Genomic DNA, 18,908 nt, shown 5'->3' with positions numbered 1-18,908 from the left:
AGCTGGATTGAGCTCTGGTTACTTTGGAAGTCAATTGAGTACAGTGAACTCACTCAATGTTGAAGAAATCAGGTTGAATTTATCTCAGCAACAACAGAAACAGAGGCTGACTTTGACTTTCAGCACTCGTGATTAGTAGCACATGAGCTTGTCCATTTCAACTTTTCATTAAGACACTAAACACCACTGTTTCAAAGTAACAAGGCAAAAAGAGAAACTCAAAGAAAAGTCCTTGAATTTTCCTGCTGTGTACCGAACTCTTGCCTGAATCCTGGTTTCAGAATTCTATACATAGGTGACTTTTACAGCTTCTTCTATCAAGTTGTTAAATTAAAACTCTGCTGTCTGCCACATCCTGCAGTTATGAAGGCTGTGTGTCTGAGGAAATTACGCACATGGTTTGTTGGCCTAGCAAGTGATGGTGCAGCTGCTTTGATGGGCTGATAGAGAGAAGCAGACACACATCAGAGTGAAAAGAACAGTCCTGCACTGCATCATTCACAAGTTAGAGACTGCAATCTATGAGGCTGCAATACATTCAACAGAACTGAGTCATTTTCACATGTTCTTCTTTTTTCCTTACTATAATGACTGTACGGTAGCGTATTTATGTGTCTGTTTGTACCCTATCTCCTCATTAATCTGTGTGCCAATCCAAATAAAACTTTGCATGAACATCATCCCATATGCAGCAGCAGATCTCAGTAAATGTAGGATTTGCCTCCTTCTGTGTTGAAAGGTTTGCAGATGTGGGTAAACAAGGGGTGATGCGCTCCAGTTGGTGCACCACAGGACAGCTGTGAACTGTGAAACAGCAGCAGTTCAAAGTTCATCTTTAAATTTAAACCTCTAAATGACCTCGTCTATGCATGTTTACAATACCTGATACTCACTTAGATGTTTCTTAGCATTTTGTTAGCACAAGGACAATAATCATACCCTCCATACTTAAATGTTCCATGATTGGAATGGAAAGTAGAAGTTGTTCACCCTCATATGATCCATTTAAATATCACTGGTATAATGCTGCCACTATAAAAAAGTAATTGCAACACATAAACACATACATAATAAGATCCAGTGGATCATTCTTGGACAAAAACTCACATACAAGGCTTAAAAAAACAACGCAGCACTTTGATTTTGACCCAAAAGCTTAGAGAGCTTTTGAAATGCTTCTTTAGATGCATCTTTTTCTAACTAAGGTGTATTGTACAGCTGAAATCAATAAAGGATCACTACTTTCACTTGGATCAGAACCCTATTTAAAGTCTGTTTCTTGCCATTCGTGCATTTTTTCCAGTTTTATTAAGCTATCTGGACTATTGTTCATGTACGGTAAACTTTAAATATTTGCTATTGAGCCTGCAGGCTAAAGGCTCTCTTGACTGTACGTTAGCATTTTACACAGGCATTTTAGATTTAAACACATGTCAGCTATTACTAAAGCACAAAAAAACCTCTAAAATATTCTTGACTGCCTAGTGCAAACATATATACATTGTAGTTAAAAAAAAAAAAAAGAAAGAAAAAAAGGTAAAAAAAAAAAAAAAAAAAGCTCATTGGCTTGTGTACTAAACCCTCCAGTCTCATTCCTTTGTTTAGCTTTTTTTCTTTGCTGGACTTTCAATCCAGTCAGAGGACTGGGAGCACTTCAGCTGAATGTGACAAAGGCATTAGGGAAGACTACAATAAATGAGGAGGGTGGGAGAAACTGATGCAGACCAGAGGGAAAAGACCCAAAAGATGAAAGGATGGGAGACGGTTTACATTCCATCTGTTCGGACCATCTCCATCTGACTTGATGACAGATTACACTCCTCCACCTAAGAACAACTAACACCAGTCTGCATGTAAGCATCCAGGCAAAGCCAACTAGGAAAACAAACTCATTAATTCACAGGCTGTAAGCAAAAACAAACAGGACCCTTCACACAGAGAGCTAATGCAATCTGATCAGAATGGGACGCTGATGTGAACGTTTGTGTTTTCAAGTGCACCCCCTGCCTTACGCCAGACAAAGTGAATATTGTGTTAGACACGGTGTGTGTGTGTCTAAAGTCAGTGTGGGATAGTGTGTGAGCACACAAGACCCAGAGAATTCGAACGAATAAAAGAATCGGGCCAGCTGAAGGGAGAGGAGAACAAATGAAAGACATACACAGACAGAAAGAGAAAGAAGCTTGATGGGAGATTTGTATAGATGCTTTGCTGGGAGGGCAGGGAGCCCAGCCAACACATCACACATTACAGACCTCAACGCTGCAGCGTCAGCTCACAGATACATGAACACACACATTTTTACTTTTGCACAATCACGTTTTCAGAAAATATAAACTACAATAAATTCTTAAAATATAGTTTTTATAATGAAACAAGTCACAAGGCCATTCAAATAAAAAAGGAAAATTAATGAAAGATTTGCATGTGCTAATGAAAACATTTGAAACTGGGCGCACTTTGCAACAGTCATTAAAATGCTATTGACGCTATAGCCATGTGTTATGTAGAAAAGATGTTTTATCATTAATTTAACTGAATTGTTAAATTCAACAAACCTTTGAATACATTTTTCAAACTATGGTATTTGAAAAAAAACTAAGAAGACAAGAGGGATCCAAGTACTTTAATGGTTCCTATGAGGTAAAAATGGCCTTCTTCCTGCTTGAACTTCTACTAACTAAGTGATTGAAATGAGATAATGACAGCTTTTCCTGTTGCTAAATTACCTCTACATCCTCCTGGGAATACAAACACCCTCTGGGCTTTTGGGGGTTGCAGTGGCATATGCAGCTGATAGAGCACAAGAGAGCAATATAGAGGGGAAGGATAGATGTGAGGCAGGGGAGAGATTAGACTAAAGAGTGAAATGATGAGACACATGTAGAGGTTATGAGAGATTTGCTTGTAAAAAACAGATGAGGAGGGGAGAGACTTGAATCAATGGGGAAATTATGTAAAATAGGGTAAAGTGATGGGTCAAATCTGAGGTCATGATGAAAGGAAGCAAGAAGCTCCATAATGTTAATCTCGTAAGCAGAGACCTCTCCACACTCCATGTGATGCTCATAAAATGAGAAGTGAGTGTCTTTCGATGGCAAGCTATGAAGAAAAATGGCTCAATATGGATCTGCTTATTGCACCACCAAAGTGAAAATATGGGATTTGCAAACTAGGCTTTGCATGAGCAAATACAGTGAGTCACAATCGTGAGCTTTTTCCATTTCTAGTGTTTGCCTGGGGCCTGACTTTATTTGCGCCGTAACAGAAGTATCTCCTCCCTGCCTCTTCTCCTAAAATGCTAAACAAATTCAGATTTTCATGCCATTTATTAACTTCTGCTCCTCTTGTTGCCCTTTAACCTCAATATTAAAAACCACTTCCATTTTCTCTCCCTATTTTCTATGAGCCTCTCTCGCTCTCTTTCTTCCACTTGTATTTATTTTCAGTCCAGGCAACAGGAAGACAAGCAAGCTCAGTTGGTGACTTTTCCCCTGAAAAAATGAACAGAAGGAAATCCTGTGTGATATCTATCGCTGATGATGATTACAGAATCATTCAAGCCTGAGTGAAACGAAACAATGACAATAGTTTGGCAAAAACCCAGTCAAGCATCACCTAACCACTCATACACTTTACTGCCTCATTATCATTAAACTTGGGTGAGTCATAGACAACAACCGGGCTTAGATTAGAGCCAGGAAAGGAAGAGATCATGTGTGGGAACAAGCCAAAAGATATGGCAATGCTAAGGAAAAGTATTTGGTAAACAAGTAAAAAATCTATCATCAAGCAAGCAATTAGTACAGTCATTTGTTGGAGAATTGTGATTACGGCAGCGAAACAGCTTGCACACAATGACGCACAAAATCCACCTGTGAGGACGACTGCAGTAAAAACGAAACAAACAACAAAAAAGACCAAGTCTTGCTAAATTCTCCAGTGCTTATAACAATTTAGCAGCAAAAATGTTAATTATCAAACATCCTCGTTTTAGGTACCTATTCCGTCGCAGTTGCCCTCCCTAATAAACTTTTATAGTGAGACGATCGCCGCGGTGTGTCTGACCGCAGAAAGACGAGCCTCAGCCAAATTCTCTCCTCTTGCTGCGCACCCGGCTTGTACTGCGAGCTGTTTCAACCTGCGAACCAGCAAATGCATACATGTGCGTCTCCTAAAGCGCATTAACTCCCTGAAACAGTAGCCCCAAAAAAAAAAAGCAATTTAGCTCTTCCAGCTCAGACCACCACGGAGACGATAAGTGGTTTGAGGAGAAAATGCGCAAAATACAAGAAGCGGTTATTGGAGCGTCTCCAAGTATCAGATAAATATTTCACAACCAAGACTTTTCTCCCGAAAAAAACAAACAACAGGAAAAAACCAAGCGCATAAAATAGTGATGGAGAGCTTTTGCCCATAGATAGATAGATAGATAGATTACCTTTGTGGGACAGTCTCAGCCGTGGCACGTTTAATTTGGTGGCAGAGACGGTGGCGACAAGTAGCGCAACAATAATCATGATAGAGCAAGGTGAAAATATCTTCATCATCCCGAGGAGATGTCCTCCAGCCTTAAGCTGAAGCTGTACACAGGAGCTGTCAAACACAATATTCCCACAGAATTTAAAAGGGGAAAATCCGACGGATCCTTCTTCTCACGATGCCAGCATTTGACTTGGAAGTGTAATTCCCCCCCCCAGCACGTAAATGGCTCTCTGACACACCAGCTTAGTGACTGAGCCTGGGCTGGTGAGAAGATTTACTGACTCAGCTTCAGCAGTTCACTTCCAACAGCTGCCCCGCAGAAGTCTGTTACAGCCACGGAGAGAGAAATACCACGCCTCAACAGAAGGGAGAGAGGGAGAGCTGTAGTAGCGAGAAGTGACCTGCCCCTTCTTTACGCATAACAGAGCACTCTCCAAACAGACGCACCTGGAAGATGACTTATAGTACAAATTTATCATCATCTGCTAGTGATGGCACTCTAACAGCTTGAACACACAGCTGAGTAAAACTTCTGGAGACAACAATAAAATCTTAACCCCCACTTTAATTCCACCCACATTCTGTAAATATTTCTCAATTGCAGCACATAACAAACACAGAAAGGTTACTGCAGCGTGTAGCAAAAACTAAGGACTCACAAGCTGGACTGTATGCTGATGTGCTCAAGGCAAACTCCTGATAAACCCCAGAACATTCCTTTCACAAAAATAAAAAGCTCCCAATTTCTAAAAGTAGCAAAAGCTATTTTTGTGTATGTTGTGTGAGCTGTGGTTTCACAGGACAGAAGGAGGAAGACGTCCCTCTTTCAAGGGACTGAAGATGTCAAAAGACCCACAAATTTATGAACTATGAATGAATCAAAAAGATCTCCCCTTCTACATTTCTTTCCTCCACAACACTTTTAAGCAAGTTCTCTGTTTTAACCTCTTAAGCACCATTGTGATGATTTTAATTAAGTTGTGGAGTTCAAACACCCCCTCCTCCTATGTGCATCTATTCACAAGCAAACTTTCAAGTGAACACAGAGGTCACGGCAGAGTGAGAAAGAGCCATTCAAGGTGTCTGTGTTACTGCAACCCCGGGTCTTTTGGAAATGCTTGTTTGCAGCATGGAAAGAGTCCCACACACTGTGTGCTCATAAAACTGAGCCACCGCTTAGCTCTTGTCAACATCACTGTGGAGCCCACAAATATTCATATGTCTTTAAAATTAATTGTTTGTTCCTTTTTAGTACTTGGGAGGTTTTTAAACTTTCCAAACAACACCTACTGTCTTATTTTTGAATATATGCTGAAAGTGCACTTAAAACCACAATGCAATATCTTTCAAGAACTGGAGAGATACCTAACTGTGTACTGCACACTGTCCAGAACTATTATTCAATCAGTCTGTACTGCAAAGAACAGAAACATGCACGGTAATTACCATTGCTTTAAAAGTCTCTCGTGAAGTAACACAAACATTAATCTATCACTGGGCAAATTATCAAAATAACTTGCAAAATGACGGCAGATAAATGAGACCATAAGGCTGACAAGGGGTAGCCTCCATCTTATTCTAGCGGTATCGTGCTTCGTGAAATTGAGGTCATATTTCGAGTAAATACTGATGTTCACTGATGGAAAAAAGATGTTTCTACTTCTCCTTCTCTTTGGGCACTTTTCGGTATCTTTTAGTACACAAACATGTTTGGAGGGATTTTTTCCATTTGACATTCTTTGGTTTTCTGTTGCCAGAAATGCTGCAACAGTATCTGTGCATTCTCATGTTTGTACCTTTAAACAATATAACAGATGTATTTAAATCAAAGAGAAAAAAAAATCAGGTATAATGGTATACATGCAGAAATGCAACTTGCACATGATGATCTATGTTGAAGTAAGTCAGTAGAAGCTGCCAAGGATGATGCTGTGTTTGTTTTCTGCTTTCAGCCACCATTAATATGACGTCAGTTTGAGGCTGTGTTCTCTGTTTTAATGATTAAAAGGTGGCCGAAATCAGATTGCATTTAAAACATGGTTCAGAAATCCTAACATATAAAGTTTATTCACATTAATCCAAAGATGATCAGTTCAACCTTGAAGTTCAAAAGTTTGTTGCATTTATGATGTTTCCATGTATTAATCATTAACTGGAGCAGATATTGCTTTTTTTAGGCACTCTTTAATAAAATGCATCAGTCAAAACAATAACAGTGTAAACTTAATTGACTTATTCTAACTTGAAACAAAGGATTGCTTGAATTGTATGCAGAGAAGATTTTTTGGTGTAACAACGAGGCACTGCTAACTAACTGTGCAGACAAACGATTCACATGACAATGAAAGCAAGCTGACAAAGATTACACGAATGCATTTCTTAGGTTTACAAAATTGCTAATGAGAAGGACAATTAAAATTTACAAACAGATTTTACAAATTGGTGACCGATTGTGATTGAAGTCATTGTGACTGGCAGTTTTGTTGAAGTGCTCAACAAAAGTCCTCGGGGGCTCGTGATTGGACAAAGGTCCTCAAATGTAGTTTCTTTCAGAAGGACAAACAGACGTGGGAAAGTAACACAAGAGGCCACAAGCGGGGCGAGTGTTTAAGAGCTGAATTAATTAATTTGTAAAAGCAGCAGCAGCAGCCCTCTTTCCATCCTGGTGAATGAGTGTTCTCCGTTTTTGTCAGAAGGAGTGGGAACGACCTGAGAGCAGAAATGGCAGAGAGGACTACAAGGAGCTGAAATGATTAAACTAAATCAATTTCCTTTGCTCTGCTTTACTTGTCTTTTCTCTAACGCTGCCCGTGAATTCCTCAGTGTCATTACCAATCACAGACGACACTGGTGTGGTTTTCAAACATTCTCTTTACAAAAATCTCACAATGGATCTCCTTGGTTCTCAGTCTCACCAAAACTCTTTAACAACATAATTCATTCTGAAAGGTGCGCCATTCCTACTGTATGAGTGAAAGACTTTCTTTGCACCTCACAAAATCCTCCGGGGGGCTACATTATGCTCTTCGTGCTGTCAGTACAGATGAAACCCGAGACCATTTACTATCATCCTGACATTGCGTCGCACTGACAAATCACACTGCTGCTCCTTGAGTGGTGATTAGGAATGGCAGAGCAGAAGTTCATGAATTCACAATGTGGGAGGTTGGGCAGAGAGAGTGGATGGAGAAGTTGGAGGCACAAGGCAAAGAGACAGCTGGTGTTTTTGTTTTTATGCCACGGGGTTCGTAAATGTTTCATCTTTTGTGGTGAAAAAGAAATACAAAGAACGGAGCTCACGTTTATCGAGGCAAAGTGATGAACAATATGGTTTAGGAAAGGCACAGTGAGTGGAGATGTTAAGAAAGCAGTGATCAGTAGTGACAGGAGCAGAGGGAGAGAGTGTTGATATCCATGACCAGTCAATTGTAGTCTATGTCAAATGTATAGAATGGGAAGCTCAGAGGTACTGTGCAGTCCAAGGACAGTGAACACAGCACTGTCAAAAAGTATGACACACTGAAATGAAATATCATTTAAACTGGACCTTTCCAGTCGCACCGGCCACTTAAAGTGCTGTACAGTACACCACATTCAACCATTCGCACAGCACTTCAATCACCTCATCAATGTGTCAGTCACACCTACAGCTATTTTTCATTTAACCTATTCACACATATGTTTCTGCACTGTGGGAGGAAAACAGAGACCCTGGAGGAAAATACATGCAGGTAAAAAGGCCTGTTTTGTTGTGAGGTGATGTTACAGCATTGTGCTGCTGCATTTTGTTTAAAAAAAATATACTATATAGTACACAACGTATGTGGAGGTTAAAACACATTTAAGACTTTATTGCTACTGCTGTGATGAAGCAAGTGTTAGAAGCTATGATTACGTACTGCTCAAAAGACTTGATCCATCCCTCATTATCCTCATTACTTTATATTTTACTTCCAATGAGACAAACTTCCTCGTTATGTTTAAAGTGGTCTTGAGAAACAGTTCTCCCGGATTTCTGAAGGAACTTTTTCTTTGGATATTGACCGATTCTTCACTCATTTTCAGTCCAGTCCTTGTACCTGACCATTTTCAGAGGAATGTTTTCTTGTTTGTTAAGCCACTTAATGACCTAAGAATCATTCAAGCTTAAGAAATGGCACCTAAGTCAAAGAATGAACTGGCGTTGTGTGTGTTGTCTGTAAAAACAAGCACTTGTAGCTAACAGCCTATTACAAAAGCACAACATTTGTTCCAATTTCTTTAACTAAATCTACAAACACACAGAGACACACACACACGCACAAAGCTACAGTAAGAAGTCGTTTTTTGTGTGTGGTATGGGGTTGCCTGTTTGTAACAAAAACCATTCTTACGGAAAGATCACCAGGGAGAAAAGACTGAGGTATCCCAAATCGACTGAAAATCAGTGCCAGCAGATCTTATAAATCCAAATTTTTAATTTCAATATTATTGAAGGGATCATCCTGACAGAGAAAGGAACAGAAGACAGCCAACATCCAAAGATTAACTTTGAATGTGCTTCGAGAAGCCTGGAGAACAATTCCTGAAGACTACTTAAAGAAATTATAACAAAGCTTGCCGAACAGAGTTCAGGCTGTGATAAAGATTCAAGGTGTTCATACCAAACTTTTAAAATTCATACAAACCTAAGATTTTGCTGTATCTATTTACTTGGAGCAGCATGTACCACTCAGTGGTACAAGCTCAAGAAAACTTTAAATATAAAAGAGTGAGCAGTTTATTTTGGCACATAATACATTATACAAAATGGAAATGACCTAAAATTGGCAAACCTTAACATGAAGAGCTGCTGATATGAGTGTAAATAGTAATTGTGGGAAAACTGAAATGAGAGACGAATATGAGTGAGTCAGTTTGACCAAATTTGGAAGTCTGTTTTGTAACAGGCTACAGCATGTTACTTCTTTTTTTCCCCACTTTTCCACAGGGGAAGCAGGAAGGAAAGATCAGCACAAGCCAACATTATTAAGCACATGTTACTCTTACTCACCTTTCACTTTAGACAAACAAAAACCAACCTGTGAGCAAGCACAAGAATTAACAGCAATCAAACACTGAGGGCTTTCCACGAGACTGAGAGAAAGAAATCCATTGAGAAAAATACTCCCAACAGCTGCAGCATCTGTGAGAAGGGGGAGCGCAGCGTTTCCACACAGCCCTGAAATGTTTCGCCACATTCTTCAAAATACAGCTCTCTGTCATTATTTTGTGGCTTTCTTTGGCTATGGCTGTATTTGTTTATGTTTCTTAAGTTTGTTGGAGTGTTTATTAATTTACTTTTTAAAAAGCAATATTTTCATCTAATGCTATATTATGTGGCTTTCCCAGCCAGTGTACAGAATACCAAGTGTATGTAACATCATCTCACTAAAATCAAAGGTTGGGTCCTGGCATTCATGTGCATGCTGTCGAACATCCTACACTGAAAAAAAGGAATCGTCCATCTCTTGGGATTATGTAAGCATGTTGCATGTGTTTATGTATTCAACACAATTGCCTCATGCTTTAAAGTTAAGTGTAACTATATAGTGTAGAAACTACATGATATACAGAGAGGGTAAATGAAATTATTCATATCATGTTCAAGTGAAGTAAGTCAATAATATAGCAATGTTAAATCTCACGATAAAACACGTGATTTCATCTCACGCGCTTTGGATCATGGTTTGAGGAAGGCATCCATCTCGGTCAAGGCGAGCAGTCACCTCTACTTTTTTCGGTATAACTATCTTTATCCGGGTTGCAGGGGAGCTGGGGCATGACCCAGAAGTGATAGTTTAAGGGTACACCCTGGACAGCTCACCAGTCTATCACACAGAGACAAACAACCATTTGCACTCACGTTCATGGGCAATTTGGAATCACCAAGTAACCTAACTCAAATAACTACATGACTTTAACAAAAGTAGGAAAGCCATGATTTCGAGACTTGATGCAGAATTTCCTGTACGTTTTTGTCGTTGACAGGTAAAGATTAGACACACAATAAATAGCGATAGCATACACGTGGTGTGTGTGTAGCTGTCTGCCTCTTATAACTCCAGTGATTTTTCTGCAGTTTGAAATCTCATGTAATCTTTTGAATTTCAAGAGTCCAGCAACTAACCACACTTACCAGATTGTATCATGTAGGATGGTAGTTGTTGTAAATCCATTCAATTTTTATGTTAACCAGACTCTAGACTTCGTTGAACATTATGTAATATGAAGACAACATGTAGTATTTTAGTGATCAAGTAGTATCAGGGTAAACGTTACTGAATAGTGTTGGAATAAAATGCTAAAATGGTGAATGATTAAAATATTCCAAGAGCTCAACTTACTTTATCTAAACATGTTTCAATCATGTTTTATCAACACTAAATGAACAGGTTTACTGAATATAATTAAGTTGTGTTGAGTTAACTAAGTTTTTTAAGTTTCTGCCAAAGCAAAACAATTGTGTGCAACCAATGTCCACTATTGAATTAAGCAAGTCCAACATGGTCTTTTTTTCAGTGTAACATTGTTTGACACAAAGCCGTCCTGAGTGGATAAAGGCAGCAGATGAAATGACGGGAGTTGCTGAGGAACATCAGTTATCTAGGCAATATTTGGCCGGTGGTTTAAATATTGTGACTGATCAAGATATGAAAAGAGTAATGCTGCTCATAGTTTTTCCCTGGATGCCATGGACTCGGCATCAGAGATGACAATTTGCAGCATTGTTTGCTTGTGTTCTGCTTTGCTAATTTCATCTGGCTCAAATCACAGGGCAGAAGATATAATCATGAACATCTGCGCTCCTTCAGCAAGCCAGCAGACTGGACGGCTATTTAGGCGTAGTTTCAATTAGAAGGCTAACAAGCCAACAATGATTCTGTTTTAGTTTTCTCTCAAATCTTTTCTCTCGTTGTACTTTTTCATCCACCTTTAAATACACACAGCTACACAGCAACAGAAGAGCGGGCCTTCTGCACATATGGGCTGTTAATAAAAGGGTGACATTTGGGAACTGTCTGCACACACACAGAGACCATGCGGGGCACCTTTAGGACCTATATGTGCCCCCAGTCTCAATTTAGACTGATTAGAGCCTGACCTCAGCAGTGAACTGACACACACACGCAGAGGGAGAGCTCCTGCCTGTCCTGATTAAGCTGTGACCCTGCCACTGACCACTGGACACTAAACACTCCCAGACCAGGATAAAACACAGCTGACATACTGGGGAGACCACATGGGGACTTCCATTATGCAGAAAAAAACGTTTTTTTAAAAAAAGCTTAAGCTGTGGAACTGCATGAGGAACTAATTTAAAGCTCCTTGTCCTGCTCAAAATGTGGGTAATTTCACTTTACTGCAGCGTGGAAAAGTCAAAAGTTTCCTGCTATAATGATATTTAGATTTTTCATATGCCCAGGGAGTGTTTTCTCACATATAATTAAATGTATTGGAAAACGCCGCCGCGTCTGTTATCAGTTATTTTGCCTTCAAGTCCTTTCAGAAGATACTTTTTGTTTGAAACGTATGTCAGTTAACGACAGTTTTAGTGATTATAATGATCTTATCCACATTTTTCTCCCTTCAGTGTGGTTGCATTCAGTGTTTTGCTGCTTTGGATGTCGTGCTAAAAAAATAAATCAATAAAAAAAAAATCCACGCAAAACATGAAACACTTTAATTGCATCGTTTCCATGTCATATATATTTTTTCTAGAAGAGCCCGGGTGTGAGTGAGATCATTTTCATACAGATGTCACAGATGTGCGTAATGATTGCTGCAGCTGGGATGTTATTTAGTCTGAGAATAAATGTCTGACAAATCCCAGGCTGTAAACATATATATATATATATATATATATATATAAAAAACACCCAGCACGCCCCTGCGGGCGGTTTATCCTTCAAGCTCGGGTCCTCTACCAGAGGCCTGGGAGCTTGAGGGTCCTGCGCAGTATCTTAGCTGTTCCTAGGACTGCGCTCTTCTGGACAGAGATCTCCGATGTTGTTCCCGGGATCTGCTGGAGCCACTCGCCTAGCTTGGGAGTCACTGCACCGAGTGCTCCGATTACCACGGGGACCACCGTTACCTTCACCCTCCACATCCTCTCGAGCTCTTCTCTGAGCCCTTGGTATTTCTCCAGCTTCTCGTGTTCCTTCTTCCTGATATTGCTGTCATTCGGAACCGCTACATCGATCACTACGGCCGTCTTCTTCTGTTTGTCTACCACCACTATGTCCGGTTGGTTAGCCACCACCATTTTGTCCGTCTGTATCTGGAAGTCCCACAGGATCTTAGCTCGGTCATTCTCCACCACCCTTGGGGGCATCTCCCATTTTGACCTCGGGACTTCCAGGTTATACTCGGCACAGATGTTCCTGTACACTATGCCGGCCACTTGGTTATGGCATTCCATGTATGCCTTGCCTGCTAGCATCTTGCACCCTGCTGTTATGTGCTGGATTGTCTCTGGGGCATCTTTACACAGCCTGCACCTGGGGTCTTGCCTGGTGTGATAGACCCCAGCCTCTATGGATCTTGTGCTCAGAGCTTGTTCTTGTGCTGCCATGATTAGTGCCTCTGTGCTGTCTTTCAGTCCAGCTTTGTCCAGCCACTGGTAGGATTTCTGGATATCAGCCACCTCCTCTATCTGCCGGTGGTACATACCGTGCAGGGGCCTGTCCTTCCATGATGGTTCCTCGTCTCCCTCCTCTTTCTTGGGTTTCTGCTGCCTGAGGTATTCACTGAGCACTCGGTCAGTTGGGGCCATCTTCCCAATGTATTCTTGGATGTTCGTTGTCTCATCCTGGACCTTCCTCTTAGTGTACAGCCTCAGGGTGCTGGACTTGGGGTGAAACCCTCCATGCATGGTAAGGAGCTTTCTTGTCTTTATGTCAGTGGCTTCTATCTCCTCCTTTGGCCAGCCTATTACCCCAGCAGGGTACCTGATCACGGGCAGGGCGTACGTGTTGATGGCCCGGATCTTGTTCTTACCATTCAGCTGATTCCTCAGGACTTGCCTGACCCTCTAATATATATATATATATATTAGGGGTGCAACGATATTCGTATCGATATTGAACCGTTCGATACAGTGCTTTCGGTTCGGTACGCATATGTATCGAACAATACAACATTTGTAATTTATTTTATCAACTTTCCTTCTGACGATGCTGTCTGTGTTGAGCGCTCAGTGAATCTGCGTTCGACTACTCCGCCTAGGCTGCACTGTCGAGCGCAGATCCACTGAGCGCTCAACACAGACAGCATAGTCAGGAGGAAGAGCGCAGGGCAAGCTAGCGAGACAGAAGTTAAGCTCTCCTTGCAAGATGGACCTCCCCCACCCTCATTCAGATCTGGCGTTTGGAATTATTTTGGTTTTCATGTGACGTATGACCCTGAAGGTAAGCGAGTCATGGACTAAAGTAAAACAGTATGTTGGATGTGCCATGCAATGCTCAATTACATGGGTGGGAACTAGTGTGTTAGCGCAGTTAGCTCGTTAACGTGTTGGCCGTCTAGCCCCATGCACGGGGCGATCGGCGGTAGCTCGTTAACGGAGATTTGCCGTGTTGTGGCGTTAAGGTCATTTCAACGAGATTAACCTGAAAGCACTAGTGGGAACACAACGAATATGACTGCACATTTACGCCGACATCATCCTAGTGCAAAGACAAAAACAACAAGCATGCTACTAACTTTAGCCGAGTCATTTAGACAGCTGTTAGCACGTGATTCTCCTTATGCTGCTGAGAATATAGCCCAGAAGAAGCGGATAGTATAGCTTTTATTTTGGAAAGAGACATTTCTCTGTAATAAACTCTCTTTTCCAAAGATGAGTGATTCCTCAATCAGATACAGGGCTTGCAAAATCGCTAGCCCGACGTCCCGGAGCTAGCGATCTTTCCAGTCGGGCTACAAAAATCTCTCTGCCCTGCCCGTCGGGCTATTGTAGGAAAAATATATGTCAATGCTTTTGCATTCTTTCAGAAATGTAGCTGGGTAATTATGTCATTGGCATCGGTGAGCCACTGTCAATATGTGACATATTGAAATCGCGTTTGAATTTGCGCTTGTTTTTTTGCTTTCACTTTGCAATGACAGCACTGATCTGTGAGTGATGATAATTTGTGCACCAATTCCTCTGACATCGTCTTATTAATTGTTAGCTTACTATGCAAACATGACAAGTGAAATCTCCCGCAGCAAGCTTAAACATGTGAGAGGTTGATCGCGCAGAGAATCGCTGAGCTTATGTGAGTCGTGTGTAAAAGTAGCAGTATATATATTTTAGTTCTGCTGAGCCAAATAAGACAGGTCAGGGTGAAGAAGTGACAGCCAAAGAAAAGCTTACCACAAAACGGAGAAGTTATGACAAATCAGACTATAAGGCAAAAAGAAAGTGCAGCTTTATGGTTTCATGGACAAAAGAATTTCTGTGGCTGCAATATGACGAGCTAAATAACCAGGGGTGCACATAAGTGGTCCGCAGGTGCGCATTCGCTGTCAAAATAAAAAACGCGCACAAGGGTTAGGGTTAAATTTAAAAACTGTACTTTTGAGTTAAAATATATATTTATAATTTTAATAAATGACAAATTAAAAAGGCATGAACATTTTTTTGTATCGAAAAAATATCGAACCGTGACACCAAAGTATCGAACCGAACCGTGAATTTTGTGTATCGTTGCACCCCTAATATATATATATATATATATATATATTAGGGGTGCAACGATACACAAAATTCACGGTTCGGTTCGGTTCGATACTTTGGTGTCACGGTTCGACATTTTTTCGATACAAAAAAATGACCTGTCTTATTTGGCTCAGCAGAACTAAAATATATATACTGCTACTTTTACACACGACTCACATAAGCTCAGCGATTCTCTGCGCGATCAACCTCTCACATGTTTAAGCTTGCTGCGGGAGATTTCACTTGTCATGTTTGCATAGTAAGCTAACGATTAATAAGACGATGTCAGAGGAATTGGTGCACAAATTATCATCACTCACAGATCAGTGCTGTCATTGCAAAGTGAAAGCAAAAAAACAAGCGCAAATTCAAACGCGATTTCAATATGTCACATATTGACAGTGGCTCACCGATGCCAATGACATAATTACCCAGCTACATTTCTGAAAGAATGCAAAAGCATTGACATATATTTTTCCTACAATAGCCCGACGGGCAGGGCAGAGAGATTTTTGTAGCCCGACTGGAAAGATCGCTAGCTCCGGGACGTCGGGCTAGCGATTTTGCAAGCCCTGTATCTGATTGAGGAATCACTCATCTTTGGAAAAGAGAGTTTATTACAGAGAAATGTCTCTTTCCAAAATAAAAGCTATACTATCCGCTTCTTCTGGGCTATATTCTCAGCAGCATAAGGAGAATCACGTGCTAACAGCTGTCTAAATGACTCGGCTAAAGTTAGTAGCATGCTTGTTGTTTTTGTCTTTGCACTAGGATGATGTCGGCGTAAATGTGCAGTCATATTCGTTGTGTTCCCACTAGTGCTTTCAGGTTAATCTCGTTGAAATGACCTTAACGCCACAACACGGCAAATCTCCGTTAACGAGCTACCGCCGATCGCCCCGTGCATGGGGCTAGACGGCCAACACGTTAACGAGCTAACTGCGCTAACACACTAGTTCACACCAATGTAATTAAGCATTGCATGGCACATCCAACATACTGTTTTACTTTAGTCCATGACTCGCTTACCTTCAGGGTCATACGTCACATGAAAACCAAAATAATTCCAAACGCCAGATCTGAATGAGGGTGGGGGAGGTCCATCTTGCAAGGAGAGCTTAACTTCTGTCTCGCTAGCTTGCCCTGCGCTCTTCCTCCTGACTATGCTGTCTGTGTTGAGCGCTCAGTGGATCTGCGCTCGACAGTGCAGCCTAGGCGGAGTAGTCGAACGCAGATTCACTGAGCGCTCAACACAGACAGCATCGTCAGAAGGAAAGTTGATAAAATAAATTACAAATGTTGTATTGTTCGATACATATGCGTACCGAACCGAAAGCACTGTATCGAACGGTTCAATATCGATACGAATATCGTTGCACCCCTAATATATATATATATATATACATATATACATGTATGTATATATACATATACATATATATGCCATTTGTGCAAGGACAGGTCTAACATTAGAAAAATAAGCTGAGTTGCTGTATTTGAATGTGTTGTTGCCAATAATGTGCGGATCAGTTCGGATTTGAATTATTTCTTTAGTAGAGCATGTGTACATATTTCCATGTGTGCATGTTTCCATGCGTGCATGTTTTTGGCTTTTCAGGCTAAATTTTTTTTTTTACAGTTGAGTAGCTCTTCTTTGTTCTCAGAGAAAGTTATCTCTGTTTAATTTATAATTTACTCCAGGTTGCTCCCAGAAGCTGCATCCTGTAGTGGGAGGAATGAAGTCAGGTCATGCACGAGGAATAACATCTGCACTCTGCTACCAAACACTTCTACACACACTCTCTCATGTGTCTGTGTCCTTACCTTGACATATCCTTCATTCTTATCCCTGACTCTGAGTCGTACTTTCATGTACTCTGTTGCAAGGTCGTCTTCCAAAATGTGTCACCCAAAACTAAAGCCGAGTGGATTTTTGTTGTTATTGCCCCCAGGCTCGGGAATAGTCTGCCATACTTTATGGTAATAAGAAAATCTGTGAAACAACAGACAATTTTAAATCAATCAAATCTGAGGTGCCTCACGGTTTTGTCAAGTCCACTGTGAACGTTTTCCTTCTGCACTTTCATTTGAATTCTTTCTACTGTTAAAATTTATTTCTGTATATCTTTAAGTATTTTTATTTAAGTGCCTTTATAATTTTATCACATATGTGTATCTTTTAATTACTGGAACTTTTTTTAAGTTCTTAAGCTGTAATTACTGGTGACTGGTAAGTTACTTGTGTTGGACACAAGTTCAACCAGAAAATGTAACAGCATTCACAGGGAGATGAGGAAATGAACGTAACTTACAGGGAAATCAAAGGATTTCTAATCAGTCTTTTTTAAAACATGTAGATGTTAATAATAGTTACATGTGTGATGATGTCCATGCAAAGTGTCATTCATTGGCCCACACGTTAAGGAGGAGACCATCACCCTACTTCATAGCACTTGACCATCAGTACATCATTATAGTGGGATTTTTTATTCCTTTTACTTGCTTTGCAATGACTGCAGGTGATTGCTCATCATGATCTGTTATTACATGTGATTTACATGTCTGTATTCACATGTCTGTATTCAATATCAGTTGCTTGTTTACTTGTTATACTGTTACATGTTGTATTTGTTCTCATTTCTGCTGCCCTCTTGGACAGATTAATCTCAATGAGACTTTTACCTGAATAAAAAAAGAAAAACATTTTTATCATGTTATTTGTTGTGTGCGGGTTTTATGTTTTCTAAGTAGGTTTTTGGACCTGGAATGCAAATATGCCTGCCTGCAAAGCACTTAGGGTTAGCTCCTCTTGTTTTAAATGGGCTAAATAAGTAAAAGTGACTCGACTTGGCTTAAAGAAGTGATAGCATACTAAAAAAAATCCTCACTTAGCGTCTCTGTGAGGAAAAATTGGCCCTTGTAAGCACAGAGTAAACAGACCCAGAGATAGTTTTATCCTGGGTGAAATCCCAATTGAGCAACTTTCCTGTCGTCACCCTCATCCCCCTCATCTGAATCATCCACCCCTCTGCTCCTTTTTTCCCTCCCTGGGGGAACCCTCAGCCGGTTTCCAGGTGAGTGCATAAAACAGCCTGCAAGGAGACAAACTACCACTGACTTTCTTATCAAAAGAAATACTAGCATAAATTATATTTAATAGTGTGTTGGAACAAGTTTTCCTGTAGCTCACATTCCTTAATACACATGTATTCAAAAGTATCTCCTGCAGATACCAGGCATGCATTATGCATGACAGTATCTGATAAGCACTGTAGGAAAATAATGACTGCAGCCCGCCATTTATCTTGTTCTGCGATGTAGATAGAGAGACCATATATTAACTATGAGTGAGGAAAATAATATGGTTTTAATTCATTCTTCTTTTTTATTTAATTCATAGAGCTTTAGTAGTATTATTGTTTTCTTATCAGTGCTTCTCCAGCCTCACAACTCACAGAGTGGAGACGGTTTTTTAAGGAAAATGTTTTACATTGTTTATTTATAAGATTATTTCTTGACAGCCAACACTTCAGTGCACATTTTTTTCCTGTCCGTCATCAAAAAAATCACCATTAAATTAAATCAAACAATGTGGTGATGTGCAACCACTCTGTGGGGACAGAGTGATGACTATTGTGTGGTTACCACAGCATGCCAAGGTCAAGACCCTGCACTGAAGCTCACGATAACCAAGATTAGC

General features: G+C 40.4%; 1 protein-coding gene across 2 annotated transcripts in view; it reads right to left on the bottom strand.

Annotated features, from left to right (window-relative positions):
- sema3bl (sema domain, immunoglobulin domain (Ig), short basic domain, secreted, (semaphorin) 3bl) overlaps positions 1-4,874 on the bottom strand; it is a 64,605-nt gene extending 59,731 nt beyond the window's left edge. The window contains exon 1 of one of the 2 annotated variants that reach the window (XM_082519650.1): positions 4,442-4,874. In XM_082519650.1, the coding sequence (XP_082375776.1) occupies positions 4,442-4,550 (109 nt within the window). In that variant the 5' untranslated portion in view covers positions 4,551-4,874. The remainder of the gene's footprint in view (positions 1-4,441) is intronic. The other variant, XM_082519649.1, reaches the window with a different exon arrangement.
- Positions 4,875-18,908: the final 14,034 nt, after the last annotated feature.

The sequence above is a fragment of the Aulonocara stuartgranti genome, assembly GCF_965226115.1.
Source record: "Aulonocara stuartgranti genome assembly, chromosome: 20".
In the NCBI taxonomy this organism is placed as follows: Eukaryota; Metazoa; Chordata; class Actinopteri; order Cichliformes; family Cichlidae; genus Aulonocara; species Aulonocara stuartgranti.
The sequence above is the reverse complement of the archived record's forward strand: the minus strand, read 5'-3'. Positions and strand labels throughout refer to the sequence as shown.